Source organism: Athene cunicularia, assembly GCF_003259725.1.
Source record: "Athene cunicularia isolate RWA chromosome 9 unlocalized genomic scaffold, athCun1 chr9_part2, whole genome shotgun sequence".
In the NCBI taxonomy this organism is placed as follows: domain Eukaryota; kingdom Metazoa; phylum Chordata; class Aves; order Strigiformes; family Strigidae; genus Athene; species Athene cunicularia.
The window spans coordinates 879,133-904,454 of NW_020799111.1; the positions used below are offsets into that span (position 1 = coordinate 879,133).

At 50.8% G+C, this 25,322-nt stretch overlaps 2 protein-coding genes across 2 annotated transcripts in view; one reads left to right on the forward strand and one right to left on the reverse strand.

Moving 5' to 3' along the window:
* SRPRB (SRP receptor subunit beta) overlaps positions 1 to 9,154 on the forward strand; it is a 10,690-nt gene extending 1,536 nt beyond the window's left edge. Inside the window, exons 2-7 of the mRNA XM_026855381.1 lie at positions 198 to 314; positions 692 to 769; positions 2,903 to 2,985; positions 3,412 to 3,548; positions 4,451 to 4,505; positions 6,820 to 9,154. Of these exons, the coding sequence (XP_026711182.1) occupies positions 198 to 314; positions 692 to 769; positions 2,903 to 2,985; positions 3,412 to 3,548; positions 4,451 to 4,505; positions 6,820 to 7,036 (687 nt within the window). The 3' untranslated portion in view covers positions 7,037 to 9,154. The remainder of the gene's footprint in view (positions 1 to 197; positions 315 to 691; positions 770 to 2,902; positions 2,986 to 3,411; positions 3,549 to 4,450; positions 4,506 to 6,819) is intronic.
* A 2,061-nt stretch (positions 9,155 to 11,215) lies between these two features.
* Positions 11,216 to 25,322, reverse strand: part of SLCO2A1 (solute carrier organic anion transporter family member 2A1) — a 29,776-nt gene continuing 15,669 nt past the window's right edge. Inside the window, exons 4-14 of the mRNA XM_026855556.1 lie at positions 22,284 to 22,499; positions 20,103 to 20,201; positions 18,351 to 18,484; positions 16,931 to 17,012; positions 15,627 to 15,791; positions 15,250 to 15,439; positions 13,519 to 13,678; positions 12,989 to 13,158; positions 12,756 to 12,820; positions 12,479 to 12,599; positions 11,216 to 11,880 (exon numbers count right to left, since the gene is read on the reverse strand). Of these exons, the coding sequence (XP_026711357.1) occupies positions 11,760 to 11,880; positions 12,479 to 12,599; positions 12,756 to 12,820; positions 12,989 to 13,158; positions 13,519 to 13,678; positions 15,250 to 15,439; positions 15,627 to 15,791; positions 16,931 to 17,012; positions 18,351 to 18,484; positions 20,103 to 20,201; positions 22,284 to 22,499 (1,523 nt within the window). The 3' untranslated portion in view covers positions 11,216 to 11,759. The remainder of the gene's footprint in view (positions 11,881 to 12,478; positions 12,600 to 12,755; positions 12,821 to 12,988; positions 13,159 to 13,518; positions 13,679 to 15,249; positions 15,440 to 15,626; positions 15,792 to 16,930; positions 17,013 to 18,350; positions 18,485 to 20,102; positions 20,202 to 22,283; positions 22,500 to 25,322) is intronic.

A 25,322-nucleotide genomic window follows, 5' to 3' on the forward strand; every position in this document is an offset into this window, starting at 1 on the left:
GCAACTCCTAGAATGAGATAAGGGGGGCTCGAACAAAGAGACACAGAGACCCTGTTATAGGGAGGATGATTCTGCTGATTTAGGAGGGAGGCGCCTGGACTTTACTTCACAGCGCACTCTCCGGAAAGAGGGTCACTAGCGAACACTGTGAAGACTGCTACATCTTCCCTCCACCACTGAAGTCCCTCACCCTTTAGGTGCTCCCTCCTCTCTCCGCAGTGATCTGGCGGTTCGTGCAGGGCAGGAGGAGCAGCCGGCAGGCGGTGCTGCTGCTGGGCCTCTGCGATGCGGGGAAGACGCTGCTCTTCGCCAGGGTGAGAGGGCAGCCGCGGCCGGGCGCGATGGGGGCGGCTCGAGCGGTGGCCGAAGGAGCCCCGGGCCGCAGAGCTGCCCGGCTCCAGCCGCCTGTCCTCCCCTCGTCCTGAGGGGAAGGTGCTCCGAAGGATTTGCAGGCACATTCTCTTCCTTCTTGCTTTAGCAATGTGGAGATTCGGTGTGTAAATAGATTTTTTTTTTCTTAATGTTTTTTAAATTTGGGAAAAAAATCCTGAAATTGTTTCATGCATGTAAATTGAAATCGGATAGCTGAAGTCTGTTACGTCTTAAGGGTCATTTCAGTTTCTGAATGGGTGAAAGGCAATGCCAGTGTTCCTCCAGCTTCATTTTTCTGAAAATGACTTTTTTTCCACAGCTGTTGACAGGCAAATACCGTGATACCCAGACTTCGATAACTGACAGCTCTGCAGTTTACAGAGTCAGCAATGACAAGGTGAGCGGGCAGGTTTTTGGCTGTAACTTTTGTGTGGTTCCTGCATCCAGCTGGTGCCTTTGTTTTTCTGCTCCCTGTGCTAAACCTGGCTTCACGCTTTTTGTGCTGCTCAGCCTTCCCAGCTTGAAATCAGTTCCAGTTTGGTCTGAATGTAGCATAGGATTTTTCTAGGCAATACGCATTGAGACAGTAGCAAAATGCCAGGAGGTATTCATGACTTCTCATGTCCGCAGTTTCTTTTTTCTTTGCTTGTCTGTCCTGGTTCAGCCAGGATAAAGTTTTCCCCAGCAGAGAGAGAGGGGGAAGGGATCTCCAGCCGGGTTATTCATACCATGCTGATGTCAGGTCCAGGGGCGGAACCCTCTTCCTTGCTTTTTGGTGGTTCGGGAGGGAATTTTGCTTTCCGTAGACCAGTTAGCGGTATTTCTCTTTATATAGTTTGTCTTGTTCACTGTTATTGCTGTTTATTGTTGTGACCATTGATACTGTTGTTATTCAGATTGTTCTATCACTCTGCTGTATTAAATTTCTTGTTATTTTAGCCAGGGTCTGTGTCTTAACTTCCAGCCCGACCGGCGCGAGTGGGGGAGGGGCAACGGCAACGTGCTCTCCGATTCCGGCAGGGCTTAAACCTGCACATTGTCAAAGTGTGAAACCTGTTTAACTGAAAGCCACGTCCGTGTATTGCATTTTGAAAGGCAGGTAGTGTGTGGAATTTTTTCTACAGAAGAGGAAAAGGAGCTGCTTTTACAAGTGGAGTAAAATGCACGTCAATGAGGACAGTGGTGTGGTTCAGAGCAGGAAGGAGATTTGTGAGGGAACATGATTCTCGTGTTTAGTTTATTTGCTTGACGGTAATTTCAGTGTGTCCCAAGAAAACCTGAATTTAAAAGCTTTAGCAGGCTTAAAAAGAGTCTTCGTATGGCTTTAAAAAGGGTTATGGTTACTTTCAGGTCCTGGGCTGCCACAGACTTAGTTATTTCAGTTGGTGGTGATCTTTTTAGTATCAGAAAACTTGCTTGTGCTAGGTGCACATGTGGCAGTGAAAGCAGCAAGCTGGCAGCACGTTATGTGCTGGTGAATTGTAAAAGTAGAGGATGTTTTTGTGGCTTCTCTATGGCAATCTTCAGTAACAGTGGTGATGATAAGAGGTTAAAAACTTAGTAAAGGGAAATGTAGGGCTTTTTTTTGTATGTCTGTAAGACTGAGCAGGCAGGAGGTATTTGGAAGAGGAGAGGCGATGGACTGCCACAGTGCAGACTATTGTTTTTCTTTTTTTAAATTGTAGACAAGGTTTCTGTTACAATCCAAGACCAGTGAGTAGATAGGGTCTTGTGTAGTGTTCTGTCCCCTCTTGAGAGTAGTGACCGTTATCTTGAGAATGGTGACAGGGCCCTACTTGACCACAACTACATCAGGAGCTTGTGAGAGGCATTCGTGCTCATCCGTTTCACTGCTTTCTCTGGCTGGCAACCTGTGGAAAGGGAAAGGTTTGTACCTTTCAATTTAAAAAGTCCTATGTAAGGGCATTTTTATGTTATTCCCAGCAGAGTTACATGTATTCAGGTAGACGACTTGTAGTTGGGTGGATTGTGTGCGTGAACAGATAATTTGATTGAGGGACTGTAGGATTAGTATTCAGTACCAGGGGCTTGCAGGACAGGAGTTGATGGTTTTGCTGTGCAGAGATCTGCTTGCTATCAGGGACAGGTAAATCTGCTGGTGTACTGAGAGGTGACTGGTGAGGCTTTGTCACTCTCACTGTGCATGTGGTAGCTGGAGCGGGGGCACTGTGGATGAGAAGCAGACTGAACATTCTATTTTGCCTGTGGTCATGCTCTGTTCTCTCAGCTCTGGTGAGTGGTTTGTTCGTGTTTGCACCCTCCTTACTGAGTCCTGGCCATGAACATTGTTCCTCAGTGTTTCTTTTGCCTGTCAGAATTGTTTGGGCTGGTGGAGAGACTGCACCTCGGGGAGAGTTACGTGCTTCTGCCCGCTGTGGGGATTCACTCATCCACTGCTGCCTCAACACCAGGCTAACTGAAATCCACTATCAAACTGGTTTTCCCCGGTCTGTGATCACAGTTACCCCTAGATTAGGCGTTGCTGAAACCTTCTTTCTTCTGTTCCCAGAGTGCTAACGTGACCTTAATTGACCTTCCGGGCCATGAGAGTTTGCGGCTTCAGTTCTTGGAGAGGTTCAAGGCCGCAGCCAGGTAACTTGGAAGTCGTTGGCAGGGAAGGAGGGGCAGGTGATGTTTTGGTTGGGAATGATGTTGCTGAGGATGCTGTGAGCTGGGCTGGATTCACTCTCTGGTGGCACCCTGAGAGGGTGGGGTAGTGGGGTTTAGTTATTGTTCTGCTTTCTCTCTTCCCTGTGCTTGTAGTGCCTCAGGAGGCAAAGCAGCTGCAGCGGGGAGGGTTAGAGAATGTGGTATATCTGTGGGGCAGCAAGGGGAAGATTTCCTGCTGGGGCTGAACGCTGGGGCAAATACGTGGGGTGTATTTCAGCCAGCACATGCTCTTGAGTTGTATGAGATCGGACGTGGAAGCGAATGTGTTAGCCCAGGCTGGAATACTTGCAGGGGAAGGTGGTTGTAGAGATCCAGGTCCAGCACGTGTTTTCCCCTCTTTTCCTCTAGAGCCATTGTGTTTGTGGTGGACAGTGTGGCCTTCCAGCGGGAGGTGAAGGATGTGGCAGAGTTCCTGTACCAGGTCTTGGTCGATAGCACTGTGCTCAAAAATGCACCCGCGCTGCTGATCGCTTGCAATAAGCAAGGTATTGTGTGCTGCCTCGTGGGCTGGACATCGAATTCAGTTCTTGGGTGACAGGGCTTCATGCCAGGGACGTGGAATTTTTTAGGCGTTGGGATTTCAGCAAAACAAAGGCTGGAACTTAGTTTTAAACTTTGACTACTCATCAGGAACATTCCTAGCAGCTACTGGAAGAATTCTTAGGTCAGGTATGTCTAGTCATTTTGCAGAGAAGCACCACGTGGGAGAGCTACAGCTTTATAGGTAGGCTTAAGTAAGTCAGGTGGCTTGTGCAGAACTGTCTTCCTGAATCTGAAGTCAGCAGAAAATAGGATCAACTTGATCATAATGAATTATCTGTACACACTTGGTAGCTCCAGTGTTAAAATCAGACAGCTGTTCAGCTGCCAAAATTATGTATTTTCTCTTGATTGGACTAGCAGGAACATCCAGTTACTGGAAGTGACTAGATTTTCAGATTCCTACAACTTTTACAAGGACGGTGTGGATCCCTGTAGAAAAGACTGAAGCTTTTGGGCAGTGTTGGATTTGGGTTTCTTAGTACTTTTGGGGCACTATGTTGAGGAGCTGCCTGAGGCCTTGAGCTCTGTAATGCCAGGGTGGGTGAGAGTGCTGGGCCTTGTGGGTGGGACATCAAACCCCATCCTCTGTTTGAAGCAACTTACTGCCCAGCCAGAAGAAATTAATTCTGTACATTCTATGAGACACTTGGGTTGTTGCCACTCATGTCTGCAAACTCAAAGCTCCAGCATCCGTTATCCTAGTGCAGACAGCGCTGTCTTTGGTTGGTAACACTTAGGACGGCACAGTATGAGCAGCCCTTACTGTACCTTTAGAAGGAAGAACCAGGTTCTGAATTCTGACACAAAACCAAAGATCTGATTTCCCTTTCCTTTCTCTCTTTAGATGTCACAATGGCAAAATCAGCAAAACTTATTCAACATCAGCTGGAGAAAGAGCTGTAAGTATGACATTGAATCTTAAGAAGCTGCTCTCCTTTCTGCATCTGCATACCTTCAGTGCTCAGTGAGCTCCCCTGAGCCACATCTAAGTTCATTGTAGAAGAATTGTCTGGTTTAACTGTGTACGTGTAACTAGGATGAGGAAGATTGCTCCTTGCTTAAAGCACGCAGAAAAGCAGTAGACACAGTGTATTGCCTCCTTGAAGCTGTGGGCTGGAGAAACAACTCTCAGTCCTTTCCTAAAAGCTGCCATCCCGATGCTAAGCAATCCTTCCCACGGCCCAGGGCGCTGTTCTCTTAGGTACAGGCAGGATTGGCTTCCAAGTGCCAGACTTCCTGTGAGTGGTGTGAAGATCGTGGTAGCTCTGCTCGGTTGTACTGTCACAAGTTCTTTTTGCAGGGCTGCTCTGAGCTTGAGAGCTGAGGAGAGAGCGTCTTAGTTTTCCAGGTCTGCTGACAGGCATTGCAGGAGCCTGTTTGGGACCCCACGGTGGCTCTGTTTTCCCCCTTAGGAAGGATGTTAACCTGGGAAGATAAATGATGTGTGTTCTGTTGCTAGTTTAAAGTTGTAAGAGAAGGTGGAAGGAGGAGAAAGTGGCTTGTAGTGTGCTATGTTGTAAGCTGCTGGCTTAATGAGCTGCAGTGTCAATGGCTGGCAAGTCATCTGGGGAGGGGGCAAGTAGAAGATTTTTTTTTTTAAGCTATATTTCATCTCTTGTGAGTTGTGTTCTTGTAGTTGGGTCAGGTCTGCTTTGAGTGCAGCTCTTGTGCCGTGGTGAACTTCTCCACCAGCATCTGTCAGAGATTTTTCCTTCCCCCTACATGCTCAGAACTGTGTATTTTGCCTTCCTGTCACTTCTGGGTCCTGTTTGCTGGTGTGCAGGTAGTGGCCAGGCAGTCCTTGGGGGAGGAGGAGGAGTGTAGCTCTTTGCTCTCCAAACAAATTAATGTTTGTGGGATATGGCCATCTTGTTGCCACACGGTGATCTTGGCAGTGTTAAGTTTACCGCTGGGCTCGATGGTCTTAAGGATCTTTTCCAGCCCAAGGGATTCTATGATTCTATAATCTCTTTGGCCAGTAGACGGCAGCAGGGCTATTTGTGCTGATGCCTCTTCCAGGCTGAATACCCAACGTTCCCATTTTTAAGGGAGGACTTAGTTGCTACATATTCATGTTGTCCAGGAAAATAAGTGTTCCGTGGTTCTGATGTTGAGCATTTGCCAGTTACCTATTTGTAGAAGTTGGATTTCTAGGTAGGTTATATTATATATATGCATGCCCTGTTAGGCAGATTGCTGCCATCCTCCTCCCTGCACTGCTGTACCTGGATGTCCTTGTGTGGAGAACCCAGGGAAGCGTCTGCTCTCTTATTCCTGAATGCAAGCCTCTGGGCAGCGTTGTTCTTTCCCTGTGCCCCATTAATGTAGCTCCCTCCTGTGAATAAGGAATAGCTGGGGTTGGCTGAGAGCAGGCACTCTTGTCTCTGACAGAGATGCAGCACTCCCATCTGTGAGGCTCTGAGGCAGTCAGCGACCCAGGCGAGATTGCTGTTTGCATCTGTGCCTGGTGCAGTCCCTTGACTTTTTGTGCTTTTGGGGACCTCGGAGGCAGTCAGACTGTGGCACCTCTGTGTCTGTTGTGCTGCTTCTTCTCGTTGTGCTGCCTCTGCCTTGGATGCCTGCTGAGTGTGTGCGAGGAGATCCAGCCTACCTCCTGACACGTGTCAGGGAGTTGAGACGCTGCAGTGAGCCGAAGGGCAGCAACAGAAGTGACGTTGCAGCCAGGTGCTGGGGCAGGCATTGCTCATGGGAGCTGTGGGGAGACTCGATCTCCCCCTCAGTCCCCAGAGGTATTTGGCACACTCAAGTGGCAGCGGGGTAAGCCCTTGCGTGATCCCTTCTATCATGGGTGCCTCTCCCCAGTTAACCTGTTAAAACTAGTGCAAATCCTGAGCACTGTGGACTAAACCATGTGTAATTCCTGGTGACTCTTGTCTGCCAGGGGGATATTGGTGAAATTCAGATGGAGATACCATGGCCTGAATTGCTGTTTTTTATTACAAAACCAAACCTGCTTAAGCACCCTCTCCTCGAGTGGTCTCCTCTTGCACCTCTCTGCAGTTGTGCCTTCCAGCAGGTATTTACAAGTGGCTAAAGTGCCTGCCCCTCACAGGGCAGAGGCATGGGACCTTCTATCCTTGATGTAGCTGACATCCTGCTGACAGAGCCGGGTCCAAAACATTTTGGTAGCTATGGTGTAAGTAACGTACCCCTGGCTCACAGTTCTTGACCCTTTCCCTTCTCTGTCTGCAGCAACACCTTACGAGTGACCCGCTCTGCAGCCCCCACCAGTCTGGATGGCTCAGCCACCGGCAGCCCTGCCCAGCTGGGGAAGAAGGGCAAGGATTTTGACTTCTCCCAGCTACCCATGAAGGTGGAATTCGTGGAGTGCAGCGCTCGGGGCAGCAAGGGAGAGGAGGGAGATGCGGATTTTGAAGGCCTTGAGAAGTGGCTGGCCAAGATTGCCTGAACGGAGAAGGGCAGGGCTGGAAGGAGACACTTGGGGAGACTGGGGGGCGGGACACTTGGGGACTGAAAGGAAAAGGATTGTCTGAAGCACTCAAATCTCATCTTGCTGTAGAAAGAAAAAAGCTGGAAATCAACATTGTGGTATCTTCCTCATGGGCTTGGGAGCAACATGACACAATTGCTGCTGTGATTTCCTCTCTGACTGTCTCTTCACACTGGAGCTTTTTTTCCCCTCTTCCTTTGTATTCCTCTGGGGTGCTGACCCTCTGAGCTTCTGTGTTTCCTTCATCTTTAGGCTTTTCATTTGGTGGTTGCCAAACAAATTAGGAAGGAGTGCACTGCCAGGTGAGTTTTAGAGATTGCAGTGCATGTTGTCTTTGCCTTGGTTTAGCATCGCGGTCCTGTTGCCTCTGGGAGCTGCTCTCCTGATTTGGACTTCCCCAGCCTCTTGCTGCCTGGGAGCACCATATCCATCACCTGTGCTGCCCTTGCAGAGTGCACAGACTCTATCGGTTGGGCAGTAGCTGAGGAGATTAGAAAAGCTGTTTTCCTCCGTGTCTCCTACCTTCCTGTTCTTCCAAACTGGTGCAGTCCCATTGCTGTGGGACTGGAGTGGTCTTTTAAATGCCCAAACCAGGCTGGCTGCTCTGCTTTTGTGTGCTGCCTGTGTCCAGCTGCGGTGCCCCTGTCTTTGGGTGATTTCCACTGTTGGACAGTTCTTGGGAGTTTTTCTTTAACTGAGGGCTGTGTCCTGAAAGCTTGTTTCACTCTGCTTCTCCTTCCCATACTTGAGGCTGCTCTTCCACAGATATGTAAGCACACTGCAAGTGGCAGAGTTACAGTAGAGTGTCTTAGCTTGAAATGATGAGGTGGGTGCAGTTTTAGATTCATACCTACATTCCGTGTGAGAATCTGGTATGACAGACGTTTGCTGTGCACTCCCCTGCCTGTCTCCTGCTCCAGTGACTGCAGTTAAGATCTTTTTTTGTGTGTAATCAGTCAGCAGTTGTGGTAAACTGAAAGTCAAGGAGCTGCTAGCACATTAGTGTGAATCCTCCTCCTGAGGAAGATGCTCAATGAAGGAAAGAACTGTGAGATTTTCCCAGTTGGCTCTCATTTGCCTGTGGTGTTTAAAGCCAAAATTGCTGCTGTGTGTGGGGAAGGTTGAGGGAATGCCTGTCCTGTAGCTGTCTCAGTGGCTCAGGAGGCTGCTTGTAGGCTTGGCGCATTGGAGGGCTCTGATTCAGCATGGAACTGGCCGAGGGACATGTGCTCTCCTCCTTCCCCATGTCGATTATCTACAGGGAGATCTTCCAGCAGTTTTGGTGTTAGTCAGGTGGAGTCAAGACCCTGGTGCTGTGCTGGGCATTCAGCTTCCCCTTCCTGAACAGCCTTAAGCCCTGCCCAGCAGCTTCAGACAGCTTTGTGGGTGTCACTTCTGAGCAGCACCTACATGAGGATGATTGCTCTCCACGTTGCATAGCGTGAGGTCCTCTGGCATTGAAATTTTGCCTTTTTGTTGCTTCCCCTTTTGTTTTAGGGTAGGATGGAGTAGCTGGCTCCTGATAGACCCTCTTTGTCCTTTGCAGGCTCCTCTTCTGTCTGGTTTGATGCTTCATCATTCAGCTGATCTATTGTGTTCTTTTCCTTTCTGTCTGGGGCATTCTCTGCCTCCCTGTGGCATTGCCAAGTGTTAGTAGCATTGGGAAGAGCAAGAGCACCCTTCCTCAAGGACCTGTGCTCGTGGCAGAGCTGGGCCTTGCATTTCTAGTCCTGTGAACCCAGTGGCTCTTCTGCTATCCGTTCAGGAGGTGGGGAGGGTTATATTTACGGAGTGTTTATATTCTACTATTACCTGCAGCCAGAGTGTTGTTGGAACATGTTTGTCATGCTTTGAACTCTAGCTGGAGCTCCTTCCTAGGCCTTGCTTTGACTCTATATTGCTGACATGAGAATATTGCTGTTTCTTTGGGTGGTTATCCTGCTTGCAAAGACCTGTCTCCTTGAAAAGCAGAGGCCAAGCACCAGCCTCTGCTGGGGTAAGGGGGGAAGGTAGCTTGAGGCCATAATTGGTTTTAAGTTATTCTAAGTATTCCTTAAATAAAATGTTTTTGCTTAAGTGTTTGTTCTCAAGTCTTGCTTTAATCTGTCTGTATTGGCCCTTTCTCATGAATTGGGTCTTTGCTTCTGCTCAACACTGGAGATCAACCTTCCTGCTTGGTGGCCAGGTCTGTCTTCTCAAAAAACAATGTCTTCTCCAAATAATGTCTTCTCTTTGGGTTGATTTGGTTTTTTTGGGTGTGTGTTTACTCCTTAGTCTGAATGTTAGAGACTTGGCTTTGTGCTGGCAGGGCAAGTTGCTCCTCAGGCTGCAGTCTGGCAGCCAGTGTGTTTAGATGTCTGTGGCAAGGCAGCAGGATGTGATAAACTCAGTCCCTTCTGCTCCAGCTGCCTGACCCAAAGTCAGTCACCCTGCTGCATTTACACATCTGCAGGGATTGAGGCTTTCAGTGCATTTTGAAGCTCTTTTGATCGATGTTTTTTTTTGCTATGGATTGTGCTTTGCCTGCAGCTTGCTCCCCTGGAAAGGAAAGGTGCTTTCAGGGGGGATCGACAGGCAGGGTGAGATCCAGGATAGCAGAAACCACATGAAAACAGGAGAGAGTGCTGAAAGGCGAAGAAAAGCAAAAATAGTCTGATGCCTGAACACTGACATCCCCATGGTAGTGGTTTCCAAGGGTCAGTCACAGTTCCAAACACATAGTTTTGGGAGCTTTCCTGTGCATAGAGCCCTTGGCCAGCTCTTTAGACACTTTTGGGGCTTCTGTGTTGGCCTGTTTGGGCCACCTCGTATGCTTTTGCTGGCCAGCACCTCCTGGGGCTTGCCCAGCCTGATGTTACCCCTGATGGGCTGAAGGTGAGAGCAGAGATAAGGAAGGTCATGGGGGTGTTAACCTGCCAGGTGGAGGGGAAGAGGAGGAACATCTACAGACCTTGTTTTCATAAAGACTTGCTGATGGAGAGCAAAGCCAAGTCAGCTCCCCTCCTGCCCTCTTCTCTACTCTCCTTTTACTCCCTCTGTGAGTGTGGCTGCAGCAGGGCTGTTGGCCACAAGCACAGTGAAAAAAAAGTCATGCTGTGTGCTGCACAGCAATGGTGTAAGGACCACAGAGGCTGAATAAATTGACCCTCCTGTCCCCCCCATCCCATCCAGGTTATCTCAATCTTAGTTTGTGATGGTGCCCAGGAGGGGATACAGCCACAGTGTAAGGGAGGAAGAAGGTGTAGTGGTGGCCCTGACTGCCCCCCACTCCTTGCCCACTGGGCCCAGGAGCCCCATCTCAGCTCAGTCTTGGCCCTTCAGTCCCTCACCGAGCTATGCTGTGGGTGCAGTGCTCGCGAACTCAGCAACAGCCCTGCCTGTGCCTGGCCACGGACCTTGCAGATCCTGGGCCACCCACTGACTCCAGCACCCTTTGCCATCTCAGCCCTGGGGACAGTGTTGCTGACCCCAACCAGCAGCACCTGCCCTGCTTCTCGGGTGGCAAATGTGGGAGCCGTGGAAGAGTTGGGACCTCAGAGCTGGTTCATTCACATCAAGCCCTTTTTTGCTATTGGCTTCACCTCTTGGCAGCATTGGCTCAGCAAGAGGGGTGCTGTGTCCTTTGTGCAGCACCAGACTCTTCAGCTGAGCTCATGAAGCAATTCCTGTGATACCTATGGGTCAAGCACTGCTCCTGTGTCACCTGCTACACGTGCCAGCAGCCCAGCAGCTCATGCACTGCCTGCTCCTGCCAGCCATCATCTCTCTTCCCAGGGTGGTGGGCTGCCTTCGTCCTGCCAGACAGGGCCAAGGTAGGACCGTGGGGCAGGAGACTCTGGAGCTGCTGCACTCCCTTCAGAGATGCCACAGGCAAGGATGCATCCTGCACAATCCTGCCTACTGCCCCTGCCTGCAGTCCTCTGGCATCCCAATGCCCACTCTATCTTATCTGCAATGCCCTTGAGCTGTTCCTGCAGCCCCGCACACCCTCCCTGGGCCATGCCTGTGGACTGCAGGCTCCAGCCCCTGCCTGCATCCACCCAGCTGTTCCTGCACAGCCTTGTCCTGCCTGTGGGGACAGCTGTTGGGGTGGGGAGGAGAGCACCAAAGCACCACACTTGGAAAAGTGACCTTTATTTAAAAAAAAAACCCCACAGCAACAAACCCCGACCTGTTCTGCAATAAAACCCTAGTGATAACTTTTCACAACATGTGTGCGGCGTCCACGCTGGCTGATGCGAGGGGCACAGGTGGTGGGGACACAGGGCAGCCCCACAGAGTTGGCAGCCATTGCCCCTGCTCTTGTTCCAGCTGGCAGGGCATTACCCAGCCTGAAATGTCACATTGGAGAGGGGACCATCACCCACTGCAGGCACATCTCGGTGTATGGGATGGGGCTGCGCTCATCAGCCCCCATCTACCTCCTGCTTCAGCTGCGGAAGGGGTTGCCCCCCTGCCAAAGTGATGGGCAAGGCCCAGCTGGAGAGCCTGGCAGCTGCCAGTCCCAGGAGGGGGCTGGCATGAAGCATCCCTCACCAGGAGCACAGCAGTGCTGCGGGCTGCAGGAGCAGAGCTCAGAGGCACTAAGGTGAAGTCTCTCCCTTAGGAGGAAAAACAAACCCAAAAAAGACAAAGTACTGGCAGTGGGTAATGGGCAGTGTGGAGTCAGTCCTCGGGCAGGCTACATCAGCCCTGCTGCCTTCTCCTGCACGTTGTACTCCTTGCTCCTCTTCACCTTCCAGCTGATGAGGGCGAGGAGGATGGTGCCCACCACCTTGTAGCCCACCTGCAGCCCCAGGTATCTGTTGGGAGAAGAGCAGGGAGATGCCATGTCTGGAGGTGGCACCTCCAGCTGGCACCAGGCTGAGCTGGAAACCTTCACCATGGTGATCCTCACTGGGGGGAATTGGGGACACATGGCTGCACCTTGATTACTGGGTTCAGTTTTGGGCCCCTAACTCCAAAAAGGCCATTGAATGACTCGAGCATGTCCAGGCACAGGTCTGCTGGGGAGCGGCTGAGGGAACTGGGGGGTTTAGTCTGGAGAAGAGGAGGCTGAGGGGAGACCTCATGGCCCTCTGCAACTCCCTGACAGGAGGGTGCAGAGAGGGGGGATGAGTCTCTTGAGCCAAGGACCCAGCACCAGGACCAGAGGGAATGGCCTCAAGTTGTGCCAGGGTAGGGTCAGGCTGGCTCCTGAGGAAGTATTTCTTTGCAGAAGGGGCTGTTGGGCATTGGAATGGGCTGCCCAGGGCAGGGGGGGAGTTCCCATCCCTGGAGGGGTTGGAGAGTCGGGCTGACCCAGCGCTGAGGGATCTGGTGGAGTTGGGAACGGGCAGGGTAACTGGAGGAGCTTCAAGGGCTTTTCCAACCCAGATGATTCTGTGATGGCAGGGGTACCTGTTCCGGAGGAAGTCGTTATTGTAGTAGGCACAGAACTGGCGCTGGGTGCACTGCTTCTGCCAGTAGATGCAGGAGGAGTCGATGAGCGCACCGAACATGGCCGGAGCTGGCAGCCAGGCTTTGGAGTAGAGAGGATAGAGTCAAGCTGCCCACTCTGCCCTGCCTGCATGCTGTCTCTGCTGTCCCCAAGGAGGTTCAACACCTCCTGGGGCTCGAGCAAGATTCTGAGCACCCTGCTACCTCCCCCCAGCCTTGTTAGGAGATGGACACTCACCCAGCAGCCTCATTAGTAAGAACTGGACACCAATAGCAAACGACTTCTCATCCTGGTTCACCACCCTGCAGGGGAGAAGCCACAGGAGGTCAGAGCTGCTGGCAGTGTCTCTGTGTTTGGCCAAGCATCTTGGCCTGTTGTCATGTTTAAGGCCTTGTTGACCCCAGCATGGGAACCCATCACATCATGAGTCCCCCCAGTGCCTCGTGACCATCCCCCTGCCCATTTCTCACCGTAAAACCATCATGTAGAGGGGGTTGTGGGACAGGCAGGCTATCAGGGCAGCAAAGGAGATAAGCAATATGGCAGGAAGGAGCATGTGGGAGCAGCTGAGTGGACAGGGGCCTGCCTTGGCAGAGGACAGCCCGTTCCCAGCAGGGATCAGGGAACAGTTCTTGTAGGTCTGTTGGAAACATTTGGAAAAAAAAAAAACAAATGTAAAACTCCTAAAGCCAAGAGTTTTGTTAGTGACACACCAGACCACATCACTTTGCAGAAGACTGACAAGAGCGTCAGCTCCAATTTTAAGGCACAGCCTTGGCACCCTGCAATGGGATGTGCCACTGTTCCCGTTTCTCCAAGCACGCTCCCAGGGCATTACAGCAATTCTCTGTTGCACCTGCTCAGGACTTCAGCATCTCTGGTGGACCTCCCCTCATCAAAAAGGCTCTACCATGCTATTGCATTTGTCAAGTTCCTACAGCATCACTGCAGCCTCCACCATCACCAGCAAGGTGCTCTGCAAACCACTTGTTTTACTCACCACTTGTTTGGGAGTGGAAGAATTAGTGGTGCTGTTTGTGCAGCCAGCAAAGCAGGGGGAGATGTACTCCACGTTGTTTTCTCCGCACACTGGGTGAAAGATGTGCTCAGAGCAGTGGCACCCACTTGGTGTCTTAACCTGTTGCTGAGAACTCAATGTACTGCCAAAAAGGAGGAGAAAAAAAAATTTAAAATTAAGAAATAGGACAGGAGGAAGAAAAATCCCTCATATTAGTTAGCCAGTTTCCCCACTCCTATTTGTGCTGGGACACTGCCAGCAGCAGGCTGGCCTTATGCCAGACCCTGATTCCCTGCAGGTACCTCTGCAAGTGTACAGTGAACTTAGCAGTAATTATGTTATGTCTGCAAACAAGTACTCACACACTTACTTTTTTCCCCCTCCCAGCTGAAAATTAATCAGCCAAATGCCTGGAGAAATGTATCTGGGTTCCATCCAGAACTGCACAAACAGATGTGCGAACAGCCCCAGCTGGAAACGCCATTCAGACAGAAACTGGAAGCGGGCTCGTTTCCAAACAAGCCTGACGACAGCATGAAAGTCAAGAGGACAAACCGAATTATCTGCCCTGTCTTGCCTCACTACCTAAGGGAGTTCATCTGCCGGAGCGGCATAGTCCGTCTGCTGTGGGAAGACAGCACCAGAGACCTGCCCTTGGGCATGGTGGGATGGGGCAGAGCTCATGTTCACCCACCCACATAGCCCACCGCTACCTGAGTAGCCTGGCAAAAGGCATTCATGCACTGCTGCCACTGCATGGGGAGAAGTTTCCAAAATAATATAAGGCAACAGCCTCCTTTTCCACACAGGTTCCTCAAGCAGGTACATCCCAGTTACACCAGCAAAGCCTATCGAGACTGGTGTGTTGCAGAGGAGCCAGCCTGATGCTGGCAGCAAGAGGTGAATGATGTGAGGACAAGGTGCCTCCCAAAATGTAGCACTTCCAGCACCTGATCTTGGGCTGAGGGGTCTCCTCACACTTGAACCCTTGCTCTCACTCCAAAAGCCTGAGGTGCCAGTGCTTCAGCAGACTTCCAAACGTTCCTGAATCTGCAGAGCAGGTCTCAGAGCAAAGTATAAACACGTGCCCACACATGAATTTGCAGAGTGCTGCTGCTTTCCTTTGCCATGGTTATTTAAGTGGCTTTTAAGTGGGAGAAGTGCATGGACTGCCCTGTCCCTCACCTCTCCGCTGTACCCCTGGGACAGGAGGCCCGTTGCTGGCAAAGGGAGATGTTTGTATGACAGCCCCTTGCTGGCAGTGCACTGGGAAATGAGCACGATGCACTTGACAGTGAGCCTGGGGTGGAGTCTAAATGTTGTTTTTATCTTTAAGACTCATGGTAAGAGCCAAAAGTTTCCACACAGGTGAGGAGAAAGGTGATGTTCAGCTGGAATGAAGGGAGAATGTGATGTGCCCATGCATGGTGTTGGTGTGGACAGAGGCACTAATACTACTAATTCCCTGCTAGAAATGCAGAATGAAAAATATACCCTGCTTGTCTGGTACAGAAAAATCAGTAATAAATGCTGTCCCAAGCTTTCTGTGCTGTAACACTTCGATCTCCTACAGGCAGTGGGATCAAGGAGCAAGCAGTAGCGTGGTGACGTCTACTGCCTCTTGCCCTCCACCTGCATGTATCCACCCCACGGATAATCAGGGCAAGAGCTGGAAGAACAAGGAGCTGGAAACAACTCAAGTGCCTGCGTTACCTGGGAGGGTAGATTCCATCGATGCGCCCTGTGGAGCAGCCCATGAAGAAAAGTGGCAGGCAGAGGAGGATGGAGAAAACAAGCACCACCACAGCAAACCGGGGGATGGCCCGGAGGGAGAAAGCAAAGCGTTTCATGATGATTCCTCCTAAAAGCATCCCGAGTGCTGCTGCTGGCAGGTTCACAGCTCCTGCAGAGGAATGGAGACATTAGTTGGGGGTCCTGCCTGACAAGCACCCCTCTGTGGGCAGGGAGAGGAGGTGGTGGCCTTGTGGACCTCGTGGTGGTTGGGAGAACCCACAGACCCCACTGGTACCCAAGAGAGGCCAAAATGGATATTTGTCACCCTGTGGCTGCTGCTGCTCAGCTGTGCTCACCTATGAGAAAGTTGGCATAGGAAGAGGAGACACCATACTGCTTCTCCAGGAACTTGTTGAGGAATGTGGACAGACCTGCAATGACTGAGGAGAAGCTGCACTGAGCCAGCACCAGGAGGATGAACAGGGGGTTGAGGAGCAGCCTGAGGAAGATCTTTGGGAAACCTACAGGGAAACAGCAGGAAAAATGTATTTTAGCCATGTGATGCTCACATCAGCAATTCATACGGTGAAAAAAAACCCCACCCTTTAACTATTTCCAGTGAGTTAATACAGGGAACGTCTAAGGCCATGGGAAAATGGAAGGGGAGACACCCTAATTTGGCTGGGCAGCTGTCAGGACCATGGCCAAAGCGCCCTGAAGCAAGGTGGAGGGCCAGCTCTGCCTGCCACCCTCTCTCCCCTGCTTTCCAAACTCACAAGCCTCCGGGGCACTTAGCAGCCACAGTGCATTTGCTTTTCTGGAGCAGGGCCTATACCCTCAGGTGGTGCGAAGAGGCAAGGCTGCGGGGGTTTTGGCAGAGCCCCGCTGGCTGTGCACAGGCAGGGTCTGGCTCCTGCAGCTGATGAACACAGTGTATTTTCCTGGTGGGATATCATGTTCCCCTGCCCTTTCAGCAAAGGCAGACTGACTCCAGGCTCCTCAGGAGCAGCTCTGTTTATTTGGTCTCTAATTAGCTTTCCCCTTCCAGCAAAGCCCAGTGAGATAGAGAAGACGATGCTGACAGCTCCATGATATGACTGCAGTGGATGGAGAGGGAAGGAGGGAGAGGCTTTAGCTGGAAAAAAGTCATCATGAAGCAGAAAAACGTCATTAAAGTGGTCTCTCATCAGTGACATCCCTACTCAAGCCCGATTTGGCTACACATAAACCAACCAGCATAAGCTGCAGTGCAGTGACCTTCTCAAAGCAGCGCCTCATGGTGCCGGCAGCCCCAGGGACTCCCTGGGTTAAACTGTTAAGCTGTGGGTTAAACCACCCAGATAGCGTTTTCCAGCATGCTTATGCCATTTTAAGATCTTCAAACCAATTCCCAGAAACAATCCAGAGCCCACAGACCTCAGCACCGCTGTCTTATAGCAAGAGGTGGGCTGTGTCCATCCTCCCGTGGTCCTTAGGGAAGGGTGTGCTACAGCCCTTGAGGTGCCTGAGCTGGCCCTTGCATCTCCATGCAGCATGGTGGAGACACTTGAAGGCTCCCAGCAAGCACCCTCAGCTTGAAAATACTGTTGTGGTGGTCTCCACCCACTTAGCGTGGCCTGGCGACCCCGATCACCCTCGCCTTTAAGTGTCAGCCCTTTACTTTTTATAAACTCCAGGAGGGAGGTTTCTTCAGCCACCCCCTTCTCCATCTTCCTGAGCATGCCAGCCTCTGCGTTCGGGTCCTGGGGAGGGAGAGAAGAGCAGCCTGTGGTGAGAGGGGAGCACTCATGTGGCTGGCACCATCCTGGCTCCCAGCGAGGCTCAGGAGGTGCAGGGTCTGTCCCAGATGCCTTTGAGCCCCAATAGTTTTCCTGCCCATTACAGCAAAGGGACAAATTATCTCAAAATTGACTGCTGCCCTTGAGCAGAGCTGCAAGGCAAAAGCTTGTCAGAATCACAGAATCATTCAGGTTGGAAAAGCCCCTTGGGAGCATCGAGTCCAACCCTCAGCCTGACTCTACAAAGTTCTCCCCTACACCACATACCCCGACATCTCATCTCGTCTTAAACACACCCAGGGATGGTGACTCCATCCCCTCCCTGGGCAGCCTTTTCTACTCTCTGACCTGCTTGGAGAGGCTTTAAGAAGTTGGAAAGCTTCCCTGTCCTCAATCCTGACAAGATACCTCTTTTTTAATTTTGCAAAATGTATGAAAATGAAAATGGGAGACAGGTCAGCTCAAGTCTGGTGCATCCTCTAGATATAATCATGAAATATATTTGGTCTGATTTTGACTTTTAAAAGAATTGATGATTAAAGAATTTCAAAACAAAACTATCTTTGAAATGAAAACAATAGGGCTTGGCTTTGAAAATACTGAAATGAAACATTTTGATAGTTTTGCATCTTTTAAAATTTGTATTAATGGGAAACTTGTCACTTTTCTGAGATTTTTTCCCAAAGGAAAAGCCCATCTATCAAACCCCACTGCCCAGCTTTATCTCAGTGCTGCTGCCATGCATGTCACACTGGGGATGCTCTGCTCTGAGCAGGGGCTGTCACTGATGATGCTGCTGGCATCAGGGGAGCATCACCCCTCAGAGGCTGTTGCAGTGGGGAGTTAAGATAGAGCTATCACCAGTGGAACTGGGTCAGACACCCCAGGAGGGTCGAGTCTCTATGGACAGACCCCAACCAAGGAAGACTGCATGCAGGAACCCAGGGAGCCACCCAGTCATCACCCTGCCCCAGGGAAGGTGCAGGTCTACCCAAAACTTTGCCTACAGATGCTGTCGATGCAGCTAGCAGGTAGGGTATGAGGTCTGGTTTGGGTCTGTTGAGCTGTGGTGGTTCTGGCTTTCAAGCTAATAGTAAGGAAGTAAAGAGTCTGGTCCTTCACGTGTTAGAGGCACGGAGCTTGTATGGAAGACTCTTCACTTCTGAGAAGTTTTACGACATCTGAGAAGGGTTTCTGGGCTCCCTTCCTCCCTCCCACCCCTCTCCTCATGGGACAGGTATGCCCTGCCTGAGCACAGCCCTGGCACTGAGATGTTCTGGCCCTCCAGAGATGAGGTCTCACCTCTCCTTTCAGCATGTACCGAGGGAAGAAGAAATAAGGAATGGACGTGAGCACCAAGCAGCCTGAGGAGATCAGCAGTCCCAGCCACCAGGCTCCAATCCACTGCTGGTCCCTTGGTGTCAGGGCCAATGCAGCTGCAAGACACAATGACCCATCATAAGAGCTCTGCTAAGGGTGGAAGGCGCAAATGTCCATGCAAATATGGACCAGTGGAACACAAAGGGTCCATGTGGGCACAGTCTAAGGGTCTTTCCGCTGGCATGGAGGAGAAAAATTAATGGAGGTGGGAGCTCTGACCAGTGTTGGTAGCAAGACCAGCTCTGGCTGTGTTCGAACTCCTTCCCCCTGGCCAGGATCCTGCACTGCTACATCCCATCCAAAGTGTGCCAAGCCTCCCAAATGACTGTAGGATGGATTTAGTCAGCATCCAAGTATGCTGATGGCACAGGTTCAACTCTGCCCTGCCGAGCCAGCCAGCAAGGTGGTGATTATGGGGGCCCGACTCCATCCTCCTCTGCCTGGGGCACGCAGTGGGTTTGGACCACACTGCCTGGCAGGGATGCCGAGCTGAGACAGGGACTGGGAAAGGGCACAGCAGCTTTCCTGGAAAAAACTGCCCTCCCATTGTTCCAGGCTTGGTCACTCTGTTTGCACAGACCAAGGGAAGGACCCGTGCTAGCAGAAGAGCACTGTTAATGAGCCTGGTTTCCGAGTGGATGCAACTCTGGGCGCCTTCTCCGGAAAAAGGAGGAGAAGGTGAGAGCCACTCCGTCTCCAGCGCCGACATCCTTTGGCTGGGCCAAGCGATGCTCATGGGAGGCTGACAGATTGCTTGGCTTGGCATGGGGACCTCATCTTCCCACTGCGTGGATGTTTCAGCGGGGAAAAGAACCAGCAGCAGTCTCCAGGTGGGAGCCCCGTGCCAGGGTGTGTCAGGCAAGGAGCCTGCGCCCCACCAAAACAATTGCCTCGCTTCCCCAAACAGGACCACTCCACTCCAGAGCTTGGACGTCATCACGGAGCGACCAGGCAGAGGCTGCTAAATCTGTCTGCCACTGCGGGGAGCAAGCCAAGGCTTTCTGCTGTTTCCTGTCCCAGGTTCATTTATTATTCTTATCAGGCACCAGACAAAAATGTCAGGCAAGCTCTGATCTCTCTAAGGAAACACAGGAAAAGCCACATTAATGATGGTGCTGGGGAGAATTCTTTAGTGATTAAGTTACCAGAAAAAATAAGCACGCTCCACAGATAAAGAAAATAAGCCCTGTGGTAGCATTGGCTTGGTCCCTCTCTCTGCAGATGCTGGTGAAGGGTGGCGGGGAGCAGGATTAGTAGACTCAAATCTTCCCATGCACCCACAGGGCAGTGGCTGCCTTGTTGTTGTCTTCCCCATCCCTGGATGCTTCAGATGTCCCTGCTCTTCTGCACAACCATGCTGGAGTAGTGTGATACTTCCTCAGTGTGGTGGTAGTGGGCAGACCCCAGCAATGACCACCTTCACCATGAGTAGGACATCAAAATGTCTGTACCTCAGGGCTCTGCTTCAGTGGTGGCTTCACGACCATCTGTAGCTTTACTCACGGGGAGAAGGAGGGGAGGAATGTGCTGGGGGTGCTATTCCAGGTCAGGCCTGGCCAGTGGAGCAGTTTTGTGGGTCATGGGACTGGTGGCTTCTGCCACCACGCATCTCAGAGTGACCTTCTGACTCCAGAAGGCTTTTAGGAGGACCATGGCTACTTGAGAAGTACTCACCAGTGTCAACTCGTCCAATATCCACGAATAGCCGCAGCACCATGGATCCCAGCAAGTATCCAAAAGCAGGGCCGAACACGGCGATGGCAAAGAGGATGGCTGGAAAAGTGAGCAGGGAGAGGCAGTGTGAGCAGGGAATGGTAGCTTCAGTGCAGATAGGGCTTTTGTCTTTCCAAGTGAGGCAGGAATGGTGTAACAACATGCTGAAGAGAGAAACCATCTTTTATCAAGTGGCAGATGATGAGCAGATCCCCATTGCTGAGATACTGAATGTGGTGTTTATTCAGCAGGATTAGGAGGAGGGCAGGCAGCTGTCTGCAGAGAAAGTCCCTCTGTTCTGCTGCAGCCAAGGCTTTGCCAGTACACTAGAAGCTGTCAGCTACACCACAGATATCCATGATTCACTGTGGTGAAGGGAGGAACCCCAGAGAGCAGCAGGATGGTGGCATCCTGGGCTCTCACTGGTGACAGAGACCTTAATCTCCTACAGGAAGACAAGGAAACAAAGCCATCTCAGTCTGCAGATCCCAGCAAAACATTTGGTGCAAACTTCAGGGGAGGGGAGGGATGCTGAGGACAAAAAGGCCAGTGGATCCACCCTTGGTTCAGCTGAACTATCCTGTTCAAAAAAAAGATAACTTGGACCTAACCCATAAGGTCAAAATATTTCCTTTTGACTTCTTTGGAATGAAAGGATTCAGGTTTCCTCCCTGAAATATACTCTTTGCACAACTTTCTTAAGATGATCAAAAGGAGACAGTTTGCTTGAACTGCATTGACCATTTCTGTGCATTTTGCTGGTCTGGAGCCTTTCAGTATTACTGGTATGAAAGCGCCTGGGCACACTGCTATGCCTCAGCTCTGGACCTATTTTAAAAGCAGAGTTTTTTCCAGTTAGGCAAGGCAGTGCTTTTGTTTCTACAACATAAACATACTGAAGGGCAGGGTCTTTTTGGAGAAGGAGTATTTAACTTTGTACTTAGACAGTAGTGTTCCCTTTCATAGCAAGATGCTGAAATCTAAAACAAAACACGACTCAAAGGGCAACGGTATTTACATTGTATTGAGGCAATCCGGACTCACAGTAGCCATACCCCACTACACGGACATTCTCACGGCCCTAAAGTGATCACCTATATTATAAAGAACAGGTCAGTCCCATTTTCCTTCATCTTCAGGACTTTCAGGTTTGGGAATCCAAAGGGCACTCAGAGGTCCTGGGAACAGTGACCCCTCACCGCAGGGGGAAGACAATGATGTTCTGTCCCTCCTTTTGCCAGCCCAGACTTGAGCTGAGAGAAGCAAGTGCTACACACAGAGGAGACTTTCCGCAGAGCTAAGAGCTCCTGCACCACCTGAAAGGTGCTGCTGCAGCCCTTCCCAGCAGCAGCCTGGAGCAAAGCACACCTGGGTGGGTCTGGAGACCCTGCCAAGCACTCCAGTGCTTGTCCAAAGCTTGTCCTTGGGAGTCTAATTCAAAGGCCTTCCTTATCCTTTAGTACTTACCTTATTTTGGAACATGCGCTTTTGACTTCTAAATCACTCTGACGCCTTTGGCTGCTTTCAAGACATTGTTTAGCACCAGGAGGAACTGTTTTTTTAAATAACTTATGGACTGAGCTCAAAGCTCACTTAAGCAGGCCAGCACCAGACGGGCGTTGCCATTCACAGGGGAAAAAACGCAGTTTAACATGGAAGTCAGCACCTATCTCTTTGCAGCCAAGAAGCCCTCCTGAGCCTGGGAACCCCCACTGGGCAGGGACCAATTCCATGGCAAAAATGTCGATTTTGAACCCTTGATGCACAATCTCTGTTAATTGGCTCCTGCAGGCTGTCATACCTCTGGTTAGAAAGCAGGAGAGGGCCTCTGAGGTTGCCTTACCACTCCTTCCCCCATGGATGGCATAAGTTCTCAAAGATGCAAGGGAGAAGCTCCAGCTCATCCATCTTATCTCCTTGCCCTGATTGTTTGGCTTCCTAACACCCACACCACAAATCTAACCCTACAGAGAACAGCTGATTACCAAGGGGACGGCCCAGCCTTTACTGGGGGAGGATCTCATCTGAGTCCCACTGACTGCTCAACCCGTCTCCATGGGTTCCTCTTCAGATGAGCACCTCTACATCTCACCTCTAAGGTCTGGAGGAATCAAAACGATATACAGCAACAGTCCCACTTACCAACGTACAGCGGGGAATTGTTTGCTTCTGCAAAGTCATCTACATAGGATATCCCGAAGGGCTGGATGGGAACTGTCCCGATTCCAGCCAGCAGCTGGGCGATGACCATCATTGCCCATATGCTGCTGGCCTGCTTCTGGGGATCGTGGGTGGTGCTTGGGCACACAGACTTATTCTCTGCATAGCACAGTTCAGACTGGGCCTGGCTTTTGTTACCTGAAAGGGAGAAGAATGAGTATTACAACACTGGGCACGTCCCTTGCCTTCTCCCACATTAAATCCCTAAATATAGGGAATCTCATTTGATTTGATGAGTGGGCACACACTTCTGGATTTTGGCTGGATTGTTCATTTTATTTAGCACTTCTTATAACCTCTCCCTTCCCTTGGGGTATTATACCGAGGTCAGTGTAGCCAACAATGAGGTTGTGATTTTTATCGAACTTTTAAAGACAGGCTAATGTCTTTAAAACAGGCTGATGGAAGCAAATTAATTTCTCCTGCCAAGGGTCAGCCCTGCAGCCAGCTCCAGGGAGCTGCACTGGAGCTGTCAGCAGAGGATAAAAAGCTTTCCATCAAAGCTGCAGCAACACCAGAGCCCGCCAAGTGACAAAAGTTTTTCATGCAAAATGAAGGCGTTACACAGAAGACAGAATAAGTCCTGGTCTTTCAACGCTAGCCCTTCCCACTCTGGCTTTTCTTTAATTCCTTTTTTAAAATTCGGAATTAGTTCAGTATTCCTATCACATCTTTCTCATTAATGTAGTTACTGTGGATTTTCTACACTTCTGAACAGACACAAAACAAACCCAAATATTTGTCAAGTGATTAGGGGTTTTCATTGGTGTAGTGTGGCAGCAGATTGCTCACAGTAGGTCACCACAAAAATCCTTACGTAAGTCCATTCAAAGCCGTGTTGTCTAAAGGGTCCACGCTGCCAGAGAGAAGGAGCCTCCTCTTCCAGTCAAGATTTTATCACAGCAGAAGTGAGAGTCACAGAAGCCTCTCACGCCAGACTGCATGCCGTGGAGTGAGGCTGCTCTTGGTTTAATGAGGGTAAACCTAATCCATGGCTGGATTTTTGTTATCAGTGGTCTTTGCTCCCTTGTGGTATCCAGGCAGGAACAGGGAGCGATGCTCTCTGGGGCAACCTGGCTGCCCCTGGCAGGACACCCTGGCCCTGAATATCTGTTGCCCTCATCACTCAGGAACAGCCTGCCTCCTTCCAAAGCAAGGACCTGTGCTGGTTTAGGCCCTGCTGGGACCGGAGAGCATGTTCCCGTTGTCCCTCCCCCACCCTCAGCCAGTTGGGCTGGCAGTGAGGCACAAACCCCGGGTTAAAATAAGGAGAAATTTAATACAACAGTGTGATAAACAATCTGAACAACAACAGTAGCAATGATAACAACAGTAAAAAGTAATAACAGTGAACAAGACAGAAGATATACAGAGAAATACCGCAAATGGTCACAGAACAAAGCTGACACGTGGGTCCCGCCACCAAAAAACCAGAGAAGTAAAATCAAAGTTTCCCACCCCTGGACCTGATGTCAGCATGGTATGAATAACCCAGCTGGAGATCCCTTCCCCCTCTCTCTCTGCTGGGGAAACTTAACCCTATCCTAGTTGAACCAGGACAGGACCCTACTTCTTCATAGTGTCCAGACATGGGGAGATCTTCACTCTGCTCAAGACTGCCATGCAAACTCCAACTAGGACTGGAACATCTTCATGGCCTGTAAACACCGGGCCAAGACACACACGGGCAGGGAGCAGGATGATACCTGCTCCTTCGACTAGTTCCCGTTGCAGTAAGAGCAGTCCCTCTCCCAAATCCTGACCAGTTCATAGCCTGATGCATGAATTTAAGCTGCCAGAAGACCTGACACCCAATGTCTGATCCACTCTCCAAACCAGCCCACTCGAAAAACATGGAGGCATTTGAGGCTGCACAGGGAGGCAGCTGCGAGCCAACAGAGAGCTGGTCTTCATATTTCTGCATGAGTGCTGGCACACTCTCAGCCCCAAGCTGGGCCATCATTTTTCATCATATTTCATGGGATCTGGGTTTGCAGATCAGCTGTGGCAGTGCCAGATTTCCCAGAGCTGATGTGGGAGAGCAAAGCCAGAGGATCTCTAACCCTTTGGTGGGAGCAGAGACTGTCAGGTACCTGCAAGCAGCTCTGTCCTCTCCGTGCTTTGCTCCTTGGAGTTTGCATTGTGTTGAGCTGCAGCAAAGTCAGGACCTAACTAAAGGGAGCAACTTCCCTAAAACCACCCAGCAGCTCCCTAGAGGACTGGGCTAGGACACAGTGCATGGTGCTCAAAGCCTTTCCAGGAGGAAGCATCTTCTAACCAGAGGTGGAAGGCTCTCCCTGGCTGGCACTGCTGCGGCCACTGCCACCTGCCTCGGTGGCATGGGTGTTGGGGCCGCAACTTGATACAGACCCGAGGTGACTGAGGGTTTTCAGAGGTGGCAATCCCCTAAGGATCACTGGCATCCCAAGCATTTAGGGGCTAAAGTCACTTTGGGAAGACCAAAGCCAGCCCTGTGGCATGTGATGCAGGCTCTTCTGCGTATCGCATTCTGCACAGAAACTGAAGCTGTTGTTGTGCACACTAGCTTGTTCCCAAAGCCTGCCCAGTTAAACCAGTACCCCTCCTTAGTATGGATCGTAAGGCTTACTGGCTAGAGTAGAACAGGCCCTGGGGACAGGAGATCTTAACTCTGCTCTATCACCCACATTCTGCTCAGCAGCAGGGAGACACCTCACTTCTCATGCTGGAATTCCTCTGTGCCTCCAGTAAAGATAATATTCCTTTTCTTTCCAAAATGCTTTGGGCTATAGGTGAAACATCAGCTGCATTTGCATTCAGCCTGGCAGGGCTGCAGGACAGCCCGTTTTCTCTTCTCCCTTGTACTGCCACAACTCTCAGCTGCCTGCAGTGAGACCACCGAGAGCAACGTCCCTTGTCACACCCAAAAACCAGGAGAAAGGAGAAGGTCAAAGCCTAGCTGGTGCAACAGGGCATACACTT